This window comes from Impatiens glandulifera, chromosome 6 (assembly GCF_907164915.1).
Source record: "Impatiens glandulifera chromosome 6, dImpGla2.1, whole genome shotgun sequence".
Lineage (NCBI taxonomy): Eukaryota > Viridiplantae > Streptophyta > Magnoliopsida > Ericales > Balsaminaceae > Impatiens > Impatiens glandulifera.
This window is the reverse complement of record NC_061867.1, coordinates 5,343,308-5,358,782: the sequence shown is the minus strand read 5'-3', so window position 1 is coordinate 5,358,782 and position 15,475 is coordinate 5,343,308. Positions and strand designations below refer to the sequence as shown.

The 15,475-nt window shown below is 29.9% G+C and overlaps 2 protein-coding genes across 2 annotated transcripts; both read left to right on the top strand.

Annotated features, from left to right (window-relative positions):
* Nucleotides 1-206: 206 nt before the first annotated feature.
* Nucleotides 207-4,250, top strand: LOC124941778 (protein NUCLEAR FUSION DEFECTIVE 4). Its single transcript, XM_047482128.1, has 3 exons — nt 207-610; nt 2,591-3,516; nt 3,593-4,250. The coding sequence occupies exons 1-3, from the start codon at nt 302-304 to the stop codon at nt 4,107-4,109; spliced, it is 1,752 nt and encodes a 583-aa protein (XP_047338084.1). The 5' UTR covers nt 207-301; the 3' UTR covers nt 4,110-4,250.
* Nucleotides 4,251-8,340: 4,090 nt separating this feature from the next.
* Nucleotides 8,341-10,508, top strand: LOC124942657 (protein MODIFYING WALL LIGNIN-1-like). Its single transcript, XM_047483202.1, has 3 exons — nt 8,341-8,490; nt 8,608-8,813; nt 10,024-10,508. The coding sequence occupies exons 1-3, from the start codon at nt 8,392-8,394 to the stop codon at nt 10,280-10,282; spliced, it is 564 nt and encodes a 187-aa protein (XP_047339158.1). The 5' UTR covers nt 8,341-8,391; the 3' UTR covers nt 10,283-10,508.
* The last annotated feature ends 4,967 nt before the right edge of the window (nt 10,509-15,475 follow it).

Sequence of the window (15,475 nt, the reverse complement as noted above, 5' to 3'; positions counted from 1 at the left end):
GGATAATATCAAAGTGTAGGAACTTATTCACTCTAAATGTAAAATATCAAGGAATAAATTTATTATTATTTCAAAATAAATAAAAAAAATCTGATTCTTAATGATACGTCAGCAAGGATTAAATGAAAATGGGATTAGAAAAAGGAGAAAAAGTAGGGTAAAGGAAAAAAAAAATCAGTCTATAAAATAAAGACACGTTTCTCCATCTTCATACAGAAATTACACTACTTTTTTTTCCAATCGTCAATAACCGTCGCAGGCGGCGCTAGAAGAACACGATCGGAGCTTGATTCGATCTCCGATGGCCGGACAATCTCGAAAATGGATGATTCTAGTTGCTACTATATGGATACAAGCTTTCACCGGAACAAATTTCGATTTCTCTGCTTATTCATCGAAGATGAAATCTGTTCTCGGAATCTCTCAGGTTCAGTTAAACTATCTCGCTGTTGCTTCTGATCTTGGCAAGGCTTTCGGATGGTCATCTGGTTTAGCTTCTATTTCGTTTCCACTTTGGATTGTTATGTTTATCGCTGCATTTATGGGATTGTTTGGTTATGGCATTCAATGGCTTGTTATCAGGAACGTGATTACTTTGCCTTACTTTGTGGTTAGTTCTTCTTTCCTTCTCTTCTATTGATTTGTTAATTTTGTCGTAATTATGGTCCTGTTCGTGGACTGTTTTGGTCCACAATTTTACTGAATTGGTAGTACTTTTAGGTATAATTTGAGCCATTGAATTTCTGGATATGTATTATCTTCAATTTTGATAGATCAATCCCTAGGGTATATACAAATTGATGAATAATAATAGCTCCTTAGAGAACTTTGATCCGTTAAGAAATAGCTAATAAATTATGATAGATTTCTTCTCTAGAACAAATATTTGGCTGGAAACCTCTTATACAAACAAAAAATAAACTAAGAAACTTTTGTTGATTGTATTAGAGATGAGAATGGGGCGAATCGAGACGGGGAAAAATGCCTCTAGCATCCCGCCTCATTATATTTAGGGATTTTTTTTTTCTATCATCTCAGTCTATTTCGGTTTCAAGAATCTCCACCGACTACTGTTTAATAAAATTATATAATTTTTTTTCATTCCCTCTTCTAGCTTAGTGGTAACAAGAGATGAATACTAATCCTAAGTTCATGAGTTCGAGTTTATTGTTAAGTGTGTTTGCGGGTTAGATACTTAATTCGTTATTCCATTCTAAAAAAATAATTATATAATTTTTTAATATTATATTTATTGGAATATATGAAAAATTATATTATTATATAGAAATAAATTTATTTTTTATAAAATATAAAAGTTAAATAAATATGTTGGTAAAATTACATATTTAATTGTGTTTATTAGTGTTCGTGATATAATAGGAGATCGAGACGGGAATACAAATATCATCCTGCCTCGTCTCGATTAACTGCCTCGTCTCGATTAACTGGATCAAACCGAGAAAAAATTCAGATATATTTTAACAAATTTTGTTTTTTTTACCTTTATTATGATGATTTGACACAAATTAAGAAAAAAAACATTTTGTGATATATAAGAAGAGAGTAACAATCAATAATACATTTTGGTAAAGCTTAAAGTTCACGTGACATGATTTCCGTGGGGTCTGGTTTTGTCCATTGTTTTTCCTTCAAATTAACATCTAATAAGACATAGCCAACATAACAAATTAGCTAATATATTCTAAAATTAGAATTATTTGCAACAAAAATAAAAATAAAAATAGTTTTATTCGATAAATAATTGGGTAATTATTGCATGTGCTTATAATTTGTATACTATTATTAACTTTTAATAGATGAGTCAACATTACATTTAATTTATTAAATAACATTCATTTCAATAATTGAAATAAGTACATGAATATTGACTGTTGGCTCTCTTTTGGATCCATAACTATTACAAACTATTTGTTTGATTAGTTTTGTTAATATGTCAAATTCAATGAATTAGTCAGACTATTGTTTTACCCTTTTTATTATTTTATATGAAATAAGTCTCTTGTAATATACTAGTATTTCTTTTCATATATAATATCTACTATTACATAATATAGGTCAAATGTATTATATTAGTATTTCCGGAAATAATATAGTATGGTAGCAGTTGTGATGGTCAGAGTTAATTAAAAAAAATATTGGAAATAATGGAAGAATGTATATTTTGAATACAAGTAGTGAAATATTGAACAATTATTAAGTCATTTTCTTCTCAATCAATCCAAACTCTGCCTTTTTCAATCAGTTTTGGTATTCCAATTCAGAAACAAAAACAATTCAAATAGTTCATATGTTATAGATTTTAGTGTGGGTTTTTTCTTATTTTTGTTTTTGAGATCTGGGTTTTATTTTTGGTAGTAGCTAGCCTGACCCTTTTAGAAATAGAACTTGATAATTGGTTGGGCATGGTTTAAATGTAGAACTTTGATAGTTTTCAGCAGCATTGAGAGTTAGGGTTCATCTAGGGTCTTAAATGTATTTACAAATTGCAATAAGTAAGAATCAAAGATATATGAAAACGGTTGTGATGTGTGTTGTTATTCACATTTTAAAGTTTTAATGCAATTTGCAGGTATTTATGTTATGCTTGTTGGCTGGTTGTAGCATTTGTTGGTTCAACACAGTTTGTTTTATTCTCTGCAACAGGAACTTCCCATCCAATAGGCCACTTGCAATCTCCTTGACAGTGAGTTTCAACGGTGTAAGTGCAGCCTTATATGCACTAGCTGCAAATGCCATAAACCCATCATCAAATTCACTTTACCTTTTCCTCAATGCCATAGTTCCTCTTATCACTTCCATTGCAGCTCTAGTCCCCATTCTAAGACAACCCACTTTAAGTCCACTTTCACAAGACCACAACCGTCGTGATTCATTCATATTCCTTATATTAAACATCTTAGCAGTCATTACTGGCCTTTACCTCCTATTCTTGACCTCTTCTAACGCATCCACAGCTAGACTCCTCTTTGGTGGCGCACTCTTGCTTTTGATTCTCCCGTTGGGGATCCCGGGCATGGCATATGCCCGGGAATGGTTTCATCGCTCGGTGTACTCGAGCTTTCAGCTCGAGGGGTCTGGGTTTTTATTGGTGGATGTTGATGATCTTGAACTTCATAGGGAGATTATCACTAGAGAGACTAGTAGTATGGCTAATTTACTTCAGGTTCCACTTTTGAATGGAGATGAGCCCGGGAATGGGTCGATGATTGTTGGGAAAAACGAAGAAGGGTGTTGCCAATCGGTGATGTGGAAGGATAAGTTGGTGATGCTTGGTGAAGAACATAAGGCTAAGATGTTGGTTAAAAGATTGGACTTTTGGTTGTATTATATTGCATATTTCTTTGGAGGAACGATTGGATTGGTGTATAGTAATAACTTAGGCCAAATCGCGCAATCTCTTGGACAAGGGTCGAAGACCTCAACACTCATTACTCTCTATTCCTCGTTCTCGTTCTTCGGTCGTTTGCTTTCCGCCGCCCCTGATTATTTGAGAGTGTAAGTAACCTTTTCTAAGAGACCAAAAGTCACGATTTGATTACTTCATTGTAAAGAATTTGCTTTCCGAATGCAGGAAATTTTACTTCGCAAGAACAGGTTGGCTTGCGATTGCGCTAGTGCCAACTCCAATTGCCTTCTTCCTACTAGCTTCCTCAGGAAGTGCAGCTTCACTCCACATCTCCACAGCACTAATAGGAATGAGTTCCGGTTTCATATTCGCAGCTGCAGTCTCCGTCACATCCGAGCTATTCGGTCCCAATAGTGTAGGCGTGAACCACAACATCTTGATAACAAACATCCCCCTCGGTTCAATGATCTACGGGTTCTTAGCAGCCCTCGTTTACGATGCGAACGCTGGATCCGGTTCAGGGTTCAGGCTCACCATGACCCGAATAGTGATGGGCGGGGATTCGGTTGTGTGCATGGGTCGTAGCTGCTATTTCTTGACGTTTATTTGGTGGGGATGCATTTCGATTCTCGGGTTTGGGTCGAGTGTGATGCTGTTTTTAAGGACTAGACCGGCTTATGAACGGTTCGAAAGGGATAGGAAAGCAACTCAATTTGATGATGATTATGATGATGATGATTAAAAATGTGTGTTGGAGATATAGGTTATGTAATTAGGTGCGTAATGGGGTCCTGGGGATTCATTACGGTTTGTGATTGAGGAAATTTAATCAATTAAATAGAGAAGAAATCCTATATGGGTTTTTTCACTACTTTATTGTCTATTTGGAAATGGATAGTCAAGAAAAAAAAAAAAAAGAGTATTAGTAAATAAAAGGAAAGGAATTCCATTTTTGGCAAAGGGTTAGCAAAAGTGTATAATTATCAAGCCAATTTTCAGAACAATGTTTTCTTAATATTGCTTTTATTTTGTTTTGATTCGGAATATTTAAATAATTTTGTGAGTAAAAAACATGAGGTATTGAATTAAATATATTACTTAATTATTATTTTAGGTTTGAACTTGGATAGTTTTTCAATCAAAGAGGCCCGAATTTTGAATTTAATCAAAATTTTAACCATTTGAGGTTTTTTTTTTTTTTTCAAATGTACAAAAACATTCCTCACATATAATTTTAATGTATTATTTTTGTTTTTCTAATTAATTTGTTATATTTTTAAATAAAATAATATTTAGATACGCTCTGAACGTATTTTTTAAAATTGAGTATTATTTTTTAGATTTACATATTCTAATTAGTCGAAGTTCGTTTTGGTGACTAAAAAATGTGCAATTTAAAAAAGTATTTTGAGAAAATTGAATAGAGATAAATTTGTTTATTTATTTTTAAAATTTTTTACAATGACGTATCTTTGTATACTGTCTACCAATTTGGACGTATTTTTATTTTAGAGTGAGTATTTTTTTCGAGATATACTAATTCAAAATTGTCGAACACGGTCGGAATGTTTTAAAAAATATGTAATGTGTGAAAATAATTAGAAAATTGAAAAAAGAGATTACAAATGTGGTAAACTATTTCCGAACTTTAAATTCTTGAAGAGAAAGATGTAAATGCGTTCCACTTATTGAACAGGGTTCTATGGTCGGTCCGCGACCCCTGGATGCCGAAGGCGTCCTTGGGGCGGATCCCACGTTAGCTCCAAGACGCTGGTCTCTAACTAGAAAAGTAAATGCTTGGGCTTGCGAAGCTTCTGGTCCAGTCGGTCCGTAAAACTCACTAGTTTCGAGTGAGTGCTTTCCCACGATAGAGAAATAGTTTTTCTTTCATACTTTCTGAAGTTTCGATCCACGGATTTTCAAAAAGGAGGGCTAAGTGTGGGGAAAAATGACAAGAAGATATTGGAACATCAATTTGGAAGAGATGATGTCGCACTACATTATTCAAGTTGCTTATTACAAACAATTATATCTTCTTTATATATAAGTTTTATTACTAACTAACCGTATTAAAATTAATTAACACTTTTAGTTACTAACTAATTAACCATTTATTAAACTATTGATATTATTTTACATCCTCCCCTCAAGGAGAAACGTAGTAGAAACAAAGTTTCACATTAACAAAAACAAATCGATAAAACATCATGCTACTATCATGTAATCATTTTTCCTAGCAAGCCCAATTCATGAAGTTCCATTTTTTTTCTTCTGAATTACTTGATATAAATAGCTCAATTTTACTTAGTCTATCCACAAAAATCATCATGAATGATATTTTCTTCATTAGTTGTCAGCTTTCAACCTTTGCAACTTCATTTTTTTTTAAGAATCATGTCGACAAACCCCTTTCGGTAATTGCAAGAGAATCTTAACTCTACTGTTGAAAATTATTAAAATCTCATTTTGATTGACAAGTCATCCTCGCATCTGCAGTTATTTTTCAAAAAGTCATTTTAGCATTCTTTCATTTTTATCGATGTCAGTAAAGCTGATTTCTCAAATGGCTCGGCCGAATAACACTTTCCATCAGCTGTTTTCGAACTTCACTTCTTTTTATTTTTCCTTAACCCAGTTTTCATCTGTAACTTCAAAATATGCAAAATAAACTGATCAATGACAATAATTATGGATCCCAAGTTACCCATATATTCCACACCTCTGTTTCCAATCTTGTCCTTCTTTGTCGTGTGGACCTCAAACTATGTATTTTACTTTTGAACCATACTCCAAAATAGAGATTGTCTTGTGAACATCATTAAGATCTTCAACTTATCATCTTCGAAAGAATTCTACAATTGCATGGTTAACTTGGTGTCTATAAAGGGATATGAGAATCTCAATTTTCAAAGATGTGTTTCCTTGGTTGATCCTTGCAGCCCAATTTGACATGCATGTTCAATGCTTTCAGAGCCTGTCATGTATACAAGCATAAGTCGACCCATCATGTAGCGACTTCTATAACTTTTGTCATTGCAAAAAATGTCCTTCACAATCCTCTTCTTCTCTTCTCGACCTTTAGGATTTCTTTTGAGATATTTCCAGCTTCTGTTCCAGAGATATAAGTTGCATTATTTGCTTTCTTTCCATAACTTGAAGAACAACCCTTAAACCACCCATGATTGAATTCACCATCTCCACTATAATTAATTATTCCTTTATCAAAACCTTGATCTTCACACTGATCGTAATATTAATATCAATTTTCTTCTTTAATAGTAATATAACAAAGTCCTCCATCAAAGGCTGATCCGACCACCGACAAAAGGCAGCGAAAAACTCTCTAAAATCTCTCAAACTTGGAACTCTCATATCATGTTAAATCATGTTAAATTCTTGAAGAGAAATATGTAAACTGTAAATTGTATTATTCAAGTTGATTATGACAAACAATTTTATTTTATTTATATAAAAATTTCATTATTAACTAATTAATTATAATTAACCAAACTAACTAACCAGTATTAAAACTAATTAACACTTTTAGTTACTAACTAATTAACAATTTATTTTTACACGAAAAAATACTAGGTTAAAATAAGATGAAATAGTTTATTTTTACACGGAAAAATACTAGGTTAAAATAAGATGAAATGTTCCTTCGTTTGTAAAAAAAAACTATAAATAATTAAATTTGTGATGGTTAGAATTCCATACTATACAATTAAGTTTAAGATAAAAATAACCTAAATTCTTATCTCAAATAGCAATTGAGCCTATAAATAAATATATATATATATATATATATATATATATTAATTAGACAATGTATTATTGTAATTAATGTGAAAATAAATTAAAAATATAATGCTTTAGGGGCTTAGTTGGGTGTGTTTGTTCAAAGAGTGGGTTGAAAAGTTACAATAGCTAATAAAATATAAATAAACACATCATTACAAAGAAAAATAAAATTGAAATTGTTCATATTTGAGGAGAGATTTTGTTAGGATATACTTGAAATAAATAAAATTAAACTAAATAAATGTTATTTATAAGAACACTTTTCTTTGAAAATAATTAAAGAAACCAATTTACTAGTTCAAGTAATACAAAAAGTTTATGAAATAAATTTGTAGTAAAAATGTCTAAAATTAAAGTTAAAGTTGATATGAAAATATACTATTAACTTTCTAATGAAAAAAACAATTAAATATATATTATTTTAAATGTATTTCACGTTATAACCATTAAACAAAATTTATAGGTATTTTTAAAAAATAATTTAAAAACTATTATTTTATTTTTTTGAAATATATCAAAAATAAAATAAAATCTATAATTTAAAAAATATTATAAAATGATAATTGTGTAAGTAACCTAACAAAATAAAATATAAAAAACAATTAAGAAAAAAATAAAGATAATAGTTTGATATCGAGATATTAACATAAAAAAAAAACAATGAATCACTAAACGATTTCACAATAAATCTTAGATAAAAATAAATCTTAGATAAAGTAATAATAATGTTATTGATAATATATTCATGAACTAATGAAAGTAGAATTATTTCTTATACGCTAGATTTTACTTTAAAAAAATAATAAAGATATAATTTTAAGTATTCACTAAATATATTTAATGTCAAGAATTCACTAAATTTTAATCTATATAAAACTTATTAAAAATGTTGATAAATTATCTTTGTACAATTTTTAATATTTATTTATTAATTTTATTTTCTAAAATCTATCTAAATCTTATTCAAGATCACAATCAATTATCTTTAATAAATTTTTTTATTTCAACTTTTATTATTTTTCCATTTTTAAATTGACAAGTTGAGAACCTTAGATATGAGTGGACTAATACTCTGCCTAACACATGTTAGTGTGAACAAAAGCTCAATCCAAACAAGTCTTTAAAAACAGAGCTGCTATTGACTAGGATTAGAAATTTAGAATTGATCTTCCCATGTTCCTCGTTTGGAATCAAAAGGTTCTCTCTTTCTCTCTCTTCTTCCGATGAACAAGAAGTCCAGTAATTACGTTTTAGCCATCATCTTCTTCCTTGGTTTAATCTCCTTCTCTCTATGCATTACATCTGAAATCAAGAAAACTAAGGTCAGTTCATAACTCTAATTTACTATTTGTATTTTGTGGGTTTGATTCATTTTTCTAATATGTTTTGTGGGTTTGATTCATTTTTCTAATATGTTTTGTGGGTTTTGATTAAAACAGAGGAAAGATCTTAAATTGGATAACAAGTTCTGTTTTTTGCCGGAAAGTTCTGCTTTTGGGTTGGGAATTCTGGCTATTTGCTTTCTGGTTGTTGCTCAGGTCATCGGAAACTTCATTGTTTGCCGGAATTTCATTCGCCGGAGGAGGAAATCCGGTGAGGAATTGAGGAGTCCGGTTGTTCATATCATCTTCATGGTTCTTTCATGGTAGGTCTCTCCTTTTCATTCTTCTATCAACATCTTGTCATTCGGTCAACATTATTAATTGTGGAATCAATTGTTTTATTATTAAGTAAAAATTAATTTTATAAAAAAATCAATTATTACATTTATAAGATAATTTTATATAAGAAATCCAAACCTCAACCATCCAAAACATTTGTTTTTTTATAGGGTTCTTTTTAAATAATCAAATCAATCATTATAATTTTTTTTTATCAAGTAGTAAGAATAGGGTTTTTAGTTTTTTTTAATATTTTTCATTTACTGATAAATTAATAATATAATAATAGGTTTTTCATTTTTATTTAATATTTTATTACATATATGTTAAAAGATGACATATATCAACCATATTTTCAACCTTTAATAATAAACATCAATTCCAACTTGTTTTCTTTAGTTATTTGAATTAAATCAGAATTAAATATTTAGTTATTGTTTGTTTTGGGTTTTCTTTCATAATCAAATCAATCTCCATGAAATAATTTTTATCAAATAATATTGTTTAAATTTTAATGTACTTTAAAATTAATAATTTAAGAAAACTTTTTTTAGTTGTATTTAATATTTTTCATTCACTGTTACATTAATAATCTAATAATAGATTTTTCAATTTTATTCAATATTTTTTACCTATATTTTAAAAGATACTAGTTGACTTCTTACATAGATATCAACCACACTTTCAACTTTTAATAGTAAATATAATACCAACCTTTTTTCTATTAAGTTATTTGAATTAAATCTGTGTTATAAATTATTTGAGTTAATTTATTAAAATATTTTTTATTTAATATATAAATTTCATAACTAAACATGATGATAATAGATTATTTAAATTAAATTCCAATAGCCCCACATTAAACAAAGCATTATAAATATTATATTTTTAAGAAACAAAATACAAACTTTCCCCATGATCAGACATGCACTATAATAGTTGACTTATGAACACCATTTATTAAGATCTTGTTTGATTGTGGGTCATTTTCAAGGTCTTGTTTGATTTTGAGCTATTCAAATTATCTTTTTTTTCAAATAACCCAAATTCAAACAAGGGTTAAGTATCATCTATAATATAATACAAATAACAATTTTTCATACTAATAGAAAACATAAAATTGACAAATTTCTAGTTAACTCAATAACATTACAAATGGACTCGATATAATTTTCGAGTATTCTTCAAGTGTAGGATGAGTTTCGGGATCGCAATGGTTTTAATAAGTGCAGCCACAAGCATGAACATGGTGCAACCATATGGGAAAGGATGGCTAGACGGCGAATGCTATCTGGTCAAAGACGGATTCTTTGCGGGCTCGGCCATCCTGGTCTTAGTGGCAGTTGGCTCAACTATTCTTTCGGTGGCTGTATCCGGAAACAAAAGAACAAGCCAAATTGTACAAAGCCCAAAGATGCCATGTCCAACTTGGATCAAATTCAGCAGCATATAGCTAGGCAAAAAGTTTTTTTTTTTTAATTTGAAGAAACAAACACAAATATAAAGACATACAAGATAACAAAACTTGATTATTAATTCTTTATACTTTGAGAGAAAAGAATAAATAGACTTAGAAAAGAAGAAAAACAAACAGACTATGATGTCTCACCTTGTTATATATTTCTGTCCAAGATAGAAACTAGTGCAGATATCACCTATAATATTAAGTCTTGTTTGGATTCTGCATTATTTGGTAGTTAGAATTACTTCTCAAATCAAATAAGGCATCAAGGTCCCCACCTCAATGGTTCATTTCATATGCATTGTTTTCTACATATGGAAACAATAATAATTAAGACTTTTTCTATGTCCATATTCATTCTATGGATGAAAATGCATTTGATAAATCACATACTTGTGATGTGGATTTTTTTTTTGTTAGCGATCAAGATAAAATCGAACACTAACTCGGTTAAACTCTAATATTGTTGAGCACCGCGAGTGATGAAGCGTTTATACTGCAATCAAACAAGCCCCTATTAAGGTGATAAATATTCCAAATTGCAAGGGCTGGCTTCATTTGACTTAAAAAATGATAACTTTAGGGTGGGAATAATTCGAATCCACCTAAACCATTTGACAATTTTTTTTTTTATAAAACACTAATTAGATTTAAATCTTGGATTATAATATGTATTAACACAATATTTAGTTAACTATATTATGTCAATTTTATTAATTATAATATAAAATTATTGATTTATTAAATATAAATTAAAGTATACTGGATGAAACAAAAAAAAATAAGACCATTTTTGAGCAACTTATGGGTTGTTGCATTTAAGATGCGAGTGCGATAAAACCTTTATTCACTTCAAATTGTAAGGTAGAAAAATGAACATATTTACCTGTACAAATACTTGGGCCTGAGCTTTGCGTGTGTGCTTCATCAAGTTTCCTAACATCTCGTTAGGACGACATAATTGAGCATCGTTTATTTTGAAATATATATTCTTAAAAAGCAATCAAAATATTTAAAATTAAATTTTCATATTACTAAATTATAATTTAAAATGTATTAAGTTCTAATATTAAAAAAAATAAGAATAAAACAAACAAAAACACAATTCTACAAAATAAAAATAAAAAAATCATTTTACGATGACTACTTACACAGCTGATGTGCTCAAAACTTAAAAAAAATGAACAAAGTAACTAATGTGCTCCTCATCCTATCACATTCTACTAGGGAGTTTTTTTACTACATTCCCAGTCTCATTTGTTATCAGAGAATCCCAACACTTCTTTTAAAAATAAAAATCTTTGCTAAATTATATAAACAATTTTTTTAATATTATATATATATATATATATATTGTATTATATAAATATTTATATTATTATAAAAAATAAACTTAAAATTCTTATAATTAATGGGAAAAATATTAGTGATATTATATATTTAATTATGTTTACTAGTGTTCGGAGCAGATTAGTTATAGTGAAATCGGGACGGAGTCGAGGCGGGAACATAATTTAAACCATCCGGTCAACTAACTAGAAATGAGATAGGGACGGAGTCAAGGCGGAACATAATTAATACAATCCGGTCAACTAACCGGACAATTCGAATAGAAAACCACAATAAAAAATTATAATTGTCGATCATAGTAGCAAGTGTAAAAATAAGGTAAGAGGGTTGCCAAACCAAATGACTGAATCATAAAAATTTCTAACTACTGTAAGAAAATATTATTGATAAATCGAACATATGGCTGATGCATCCAACTTGATCATTCCCCTATTATCTCAACAACAAGGGGTTCAATCATTCCATCTTTCCCTTTTATGTAATAGTCAATGAATTGAATGACTAAATGCTTAGTAAACAATGTATTAAACAATAATATTTAGGTTGTATAAATTTGCTGCTATAAATTATGTTATCTAATGCATATAAATAAAACAATTCATTAAATAAACTCTACTCAATCATTTATATTTTATAAATAAGTATTTTTTTATTCTTTTTTAAATAATGTTTTTGAAGATTTTAAATTCTGTTTTAGATAAAAACAAAAACAACTTTAATTTAACGTCTCTTTTTCATTTTTACTCTTAAAACTAGGGATGACAATTGTACTAGTAGGGTATTCAATATTTGGTCTAAACTGAATATCTAACCGAATAAGAATTTACCGAATTCGAATTCATTTTCGGTTTGGTTTTCGAGTTGGAGTTCAACTCAAAACCAAACCAAAACCGAATTCATTTTTTATTATTTATTTTAATTATACATTTTATTACGTATTATATATTTAATTAAATATAATTAAATAATTAGATAAGTCGTTAACCTTTTAAAGTATATAAAACTCTAATCCCTAAATTTTGTTAATAGTGAAAGTAAAAAAAGTGCAAGTGCAATTATTATAATAAATAGTACAATTGTTCATGTGTGTTCAATATTTGGTCTAAACCGAATTTGAATTCATCGAATTCAAATTTCAATATTCGGTTCGGTTTTCGAATTTGTTAAAAAAAAATAAAAATTTGAAGAACCCGAATTGAGTAACTCGAATAACCTGAAACTGAACCAATGAACACCCCTAGTTACCCGTATACCTGATACCCGTGGGGTACCCGATAGTCGGATTCAAATATTTTAAATCGGATACGGGGTCGGACATAGGGGTATGGGAGAAGGTACCCGATAGGGTATGGGGACGGAGATATGGAGTGTGCAAAACTCAAACCTGATACCCGACTATATATAAAAAATAAAATGTTTTTTATTAAAATTTAATGTGACATTTCAAATACTTCATCATTACAAATATCATCATAAATATTTTGTTTTTATCCACACTCCACTCCAACATTATTTTGTTTATATTTAAAAAAATATTTCTCTCATCATCTTTAACTTTTTTGTAATAACAAAATATATTCACTAATAAAAATGTGGCTTTTACCGAATGTTTATTATGTCGGTAAATGCCCCATATCTATCGGTAAAGGCTCTTTACCGACAAGTGCTAAGACTATTGGCATTTGTTGGTAAAGCTCTTGTCAGTAAAGGTATTGGAGCCTTAGCCGAAAATCTGAAAACTTTCGGTAGAGACTTTACCGAAAGATTTATACATATCTTTCGGTAAATCCTTTTCCAAAAGATATGATTAGATCTATCTGTATAAACTATTTAATGACATTTTACCATAAATCGTATTTCTTCTAATTTGGCTTATAACTATTTGGATATGTAAAAGTCGAACATGCTATTTAATCTTTATTTAGGGTAAATGCCGATAGATATCAACAAATCTTACAGAAAAGCCTATACCGAAAGATCTATTGAAATATTTCGGAATAACATGTACCGAAAGATTTGTCTTTGCCGAAAGATTTCAATAATTCTTTCGGAAAAGTGTAATTAAGGGAAACACCAAAAGTTTTGTTGAAATATTTTGGCAAAGGGGAATACCGAAAGATCACTAGTAAAAAATGCACATTTAGTGAGAATCCTCACCAAGAGCGAAATAATGCTTTCGGTGATATATAGAAGGCCATGGGGTGCTCTTGGTAAAAAACGATTATAACCAAGAGCAAAGACTTGCTCTCGGTACAAAATGTTAAATTTTGTCTCTTCATTTTTTCCTCTCTTACTCTTTTTTTTTTCTCTTCATTCTTCTAAGCTAAATCCCAAACTTTTCATCGAAACCACTAAGTTGTTCAAAACTCTTCATTCTCCCAAGTTGTTTCTCCAAGTTGTTTCTCTAGCGGCTCTTCGATCTTGCCAGATCCAGATCTGAAGAAGTAGAAGAATCCAAATCGGAAGAAGTAGAAGAATCCAAATATGAAGAAGTAGAAGAATCTAGATCTAGATGGATGTTGTAAGATACATATTGCAAGGGAGGATGAAGTTGTGATGGCATGAAAGATCATATATACTGGTTAGTAATGTACTATTATTAATTAGTATGAATGTTCTGTGTGGGTGTGAAGGCGTGGAGGATCATATATACCAGATATGAAGAAATAGAAGAATTCAGATCCAGATCTACTAATTTGAACTTCATTTTGCAGATGAACATTATGTGCGGCGTGGATCTGATGACTTGAAATAGATTTTTCATGTCTCCAAAACTATTCGCGAATTGGTAAAAAGTTGTTGTTGATTTATGACTTAATTTTTCTCTAATTAAAATGAAATGTTAATAATAATGTTGGTATTATAGACATTGATTGATTTTAGGTTTCTATAATTTTGATCAGATTGAAGATTTAAAAGATTATGAAGCTCCAAATGATTTGAGGAAGATTAGGAATCGAATGAGCAGACAATGATGAACGAGAAGAACTTGGCAAAAGAATCATATGAGGGAAGAAGGGCGAAACCCAGATAGAGATTTCAGAATATATATATTTTTAGAAAAGTTTATTATCTCCAAGAGCATTAGCTCCGCCCTTGGTAAAAATATTATAATTATATCCGAGAGCCACAATTCCTCTCGGTGAAACCTATTTTTTTTCACCAATATCGTCTGAGAGCATTTATCACCTCGGCAAAAACAATCACCGAGGGCATTTTGGCTTTCTTCAAGGGTTTATGCCCTCGTTAGAAATTCGTTTTCTACTAGTGGATTTGTTCAAAACTATCAGAATAGTGTAAATAGGCTGTACCGAAAGTTTTACTTAAATCTTTTAGTATTTCCTCTTTATAAATTTTTAATATTCTATTTATTTTTTACATAACCTTAACATGTTATCATCCAAACAAAAGAAATACAATAATAAAAAAATTCATACGTTTATAAAATTTTCAATCAATACATATTACAAACACGTAAACTAATCCAAAATGTACTTGCTCCAAACACAAACTAATCCAAAAAATATATAATTCATGAAAAAAGAAAGAATAAAACCTACTAACTCAGGGGGTGATTGATTATGTAACTGTGCTAATATAAATGCAATATATCGTCTAGATTCGTCTAATTCTGCTTGCATTCTCTCGTTGTTACTTTGAATTACCTCTTTTAGTTCATTGACCCGCGTCTAGAGCTGTTCATTCTCCTCCCTAAGCGGCCCTCCACGCTGTGAACTGTTACCCCTCCTTCAATCACTATGGAACCGCAATGGCCTCACGCCTGACCCCATACCTATCACCGTCCCGTGTTGTTGGGGCCCAAAGACTATCTCA

Coding starts and splice junctions, on each gene's coding strand:
- LOC124941778 (XM_047482128.1), top strand. CDS start 302: ATGGCCGGACAATCTCGAAAATGGATGATTCTAGTTGCTACTATATGG. Junction 611..2,590: donor TTACTTTGCCTTACTTTGTG/GTTAGTTCTTCT, acceptor TGCAATTTGCAG/GTATTTATGTTATGCTTGTT. Junction 3,517..3,592: donor GCCCCTGATTATTTGAGAGT/GTAAGTAACCTT, acceptor TTCCGAATGCAG/GAAATTTTACTTCGCAAGAA.
- LOC124942657 (XM_047483202.1), top strand. CDS start 8,392: ATGAACAAGAAGTCCAGTAATTACGTTTTAGCCATCATCTTCTTCCTT. Junction 8,491..8,607: donor CTGAAATCAAGAAAACTAAG/GTCAGTTCATAA, acceptor TGATTAAAACAG/AGGAAAGATCTTAAATTGGA. Junction 8,814..10,023: donor ATCTTCATGGTTCTTTCATG/GTAGGTCTCTCC, acceptor CTTCAAGTGTAG/GATGAGTTTCGGGATCGCAA.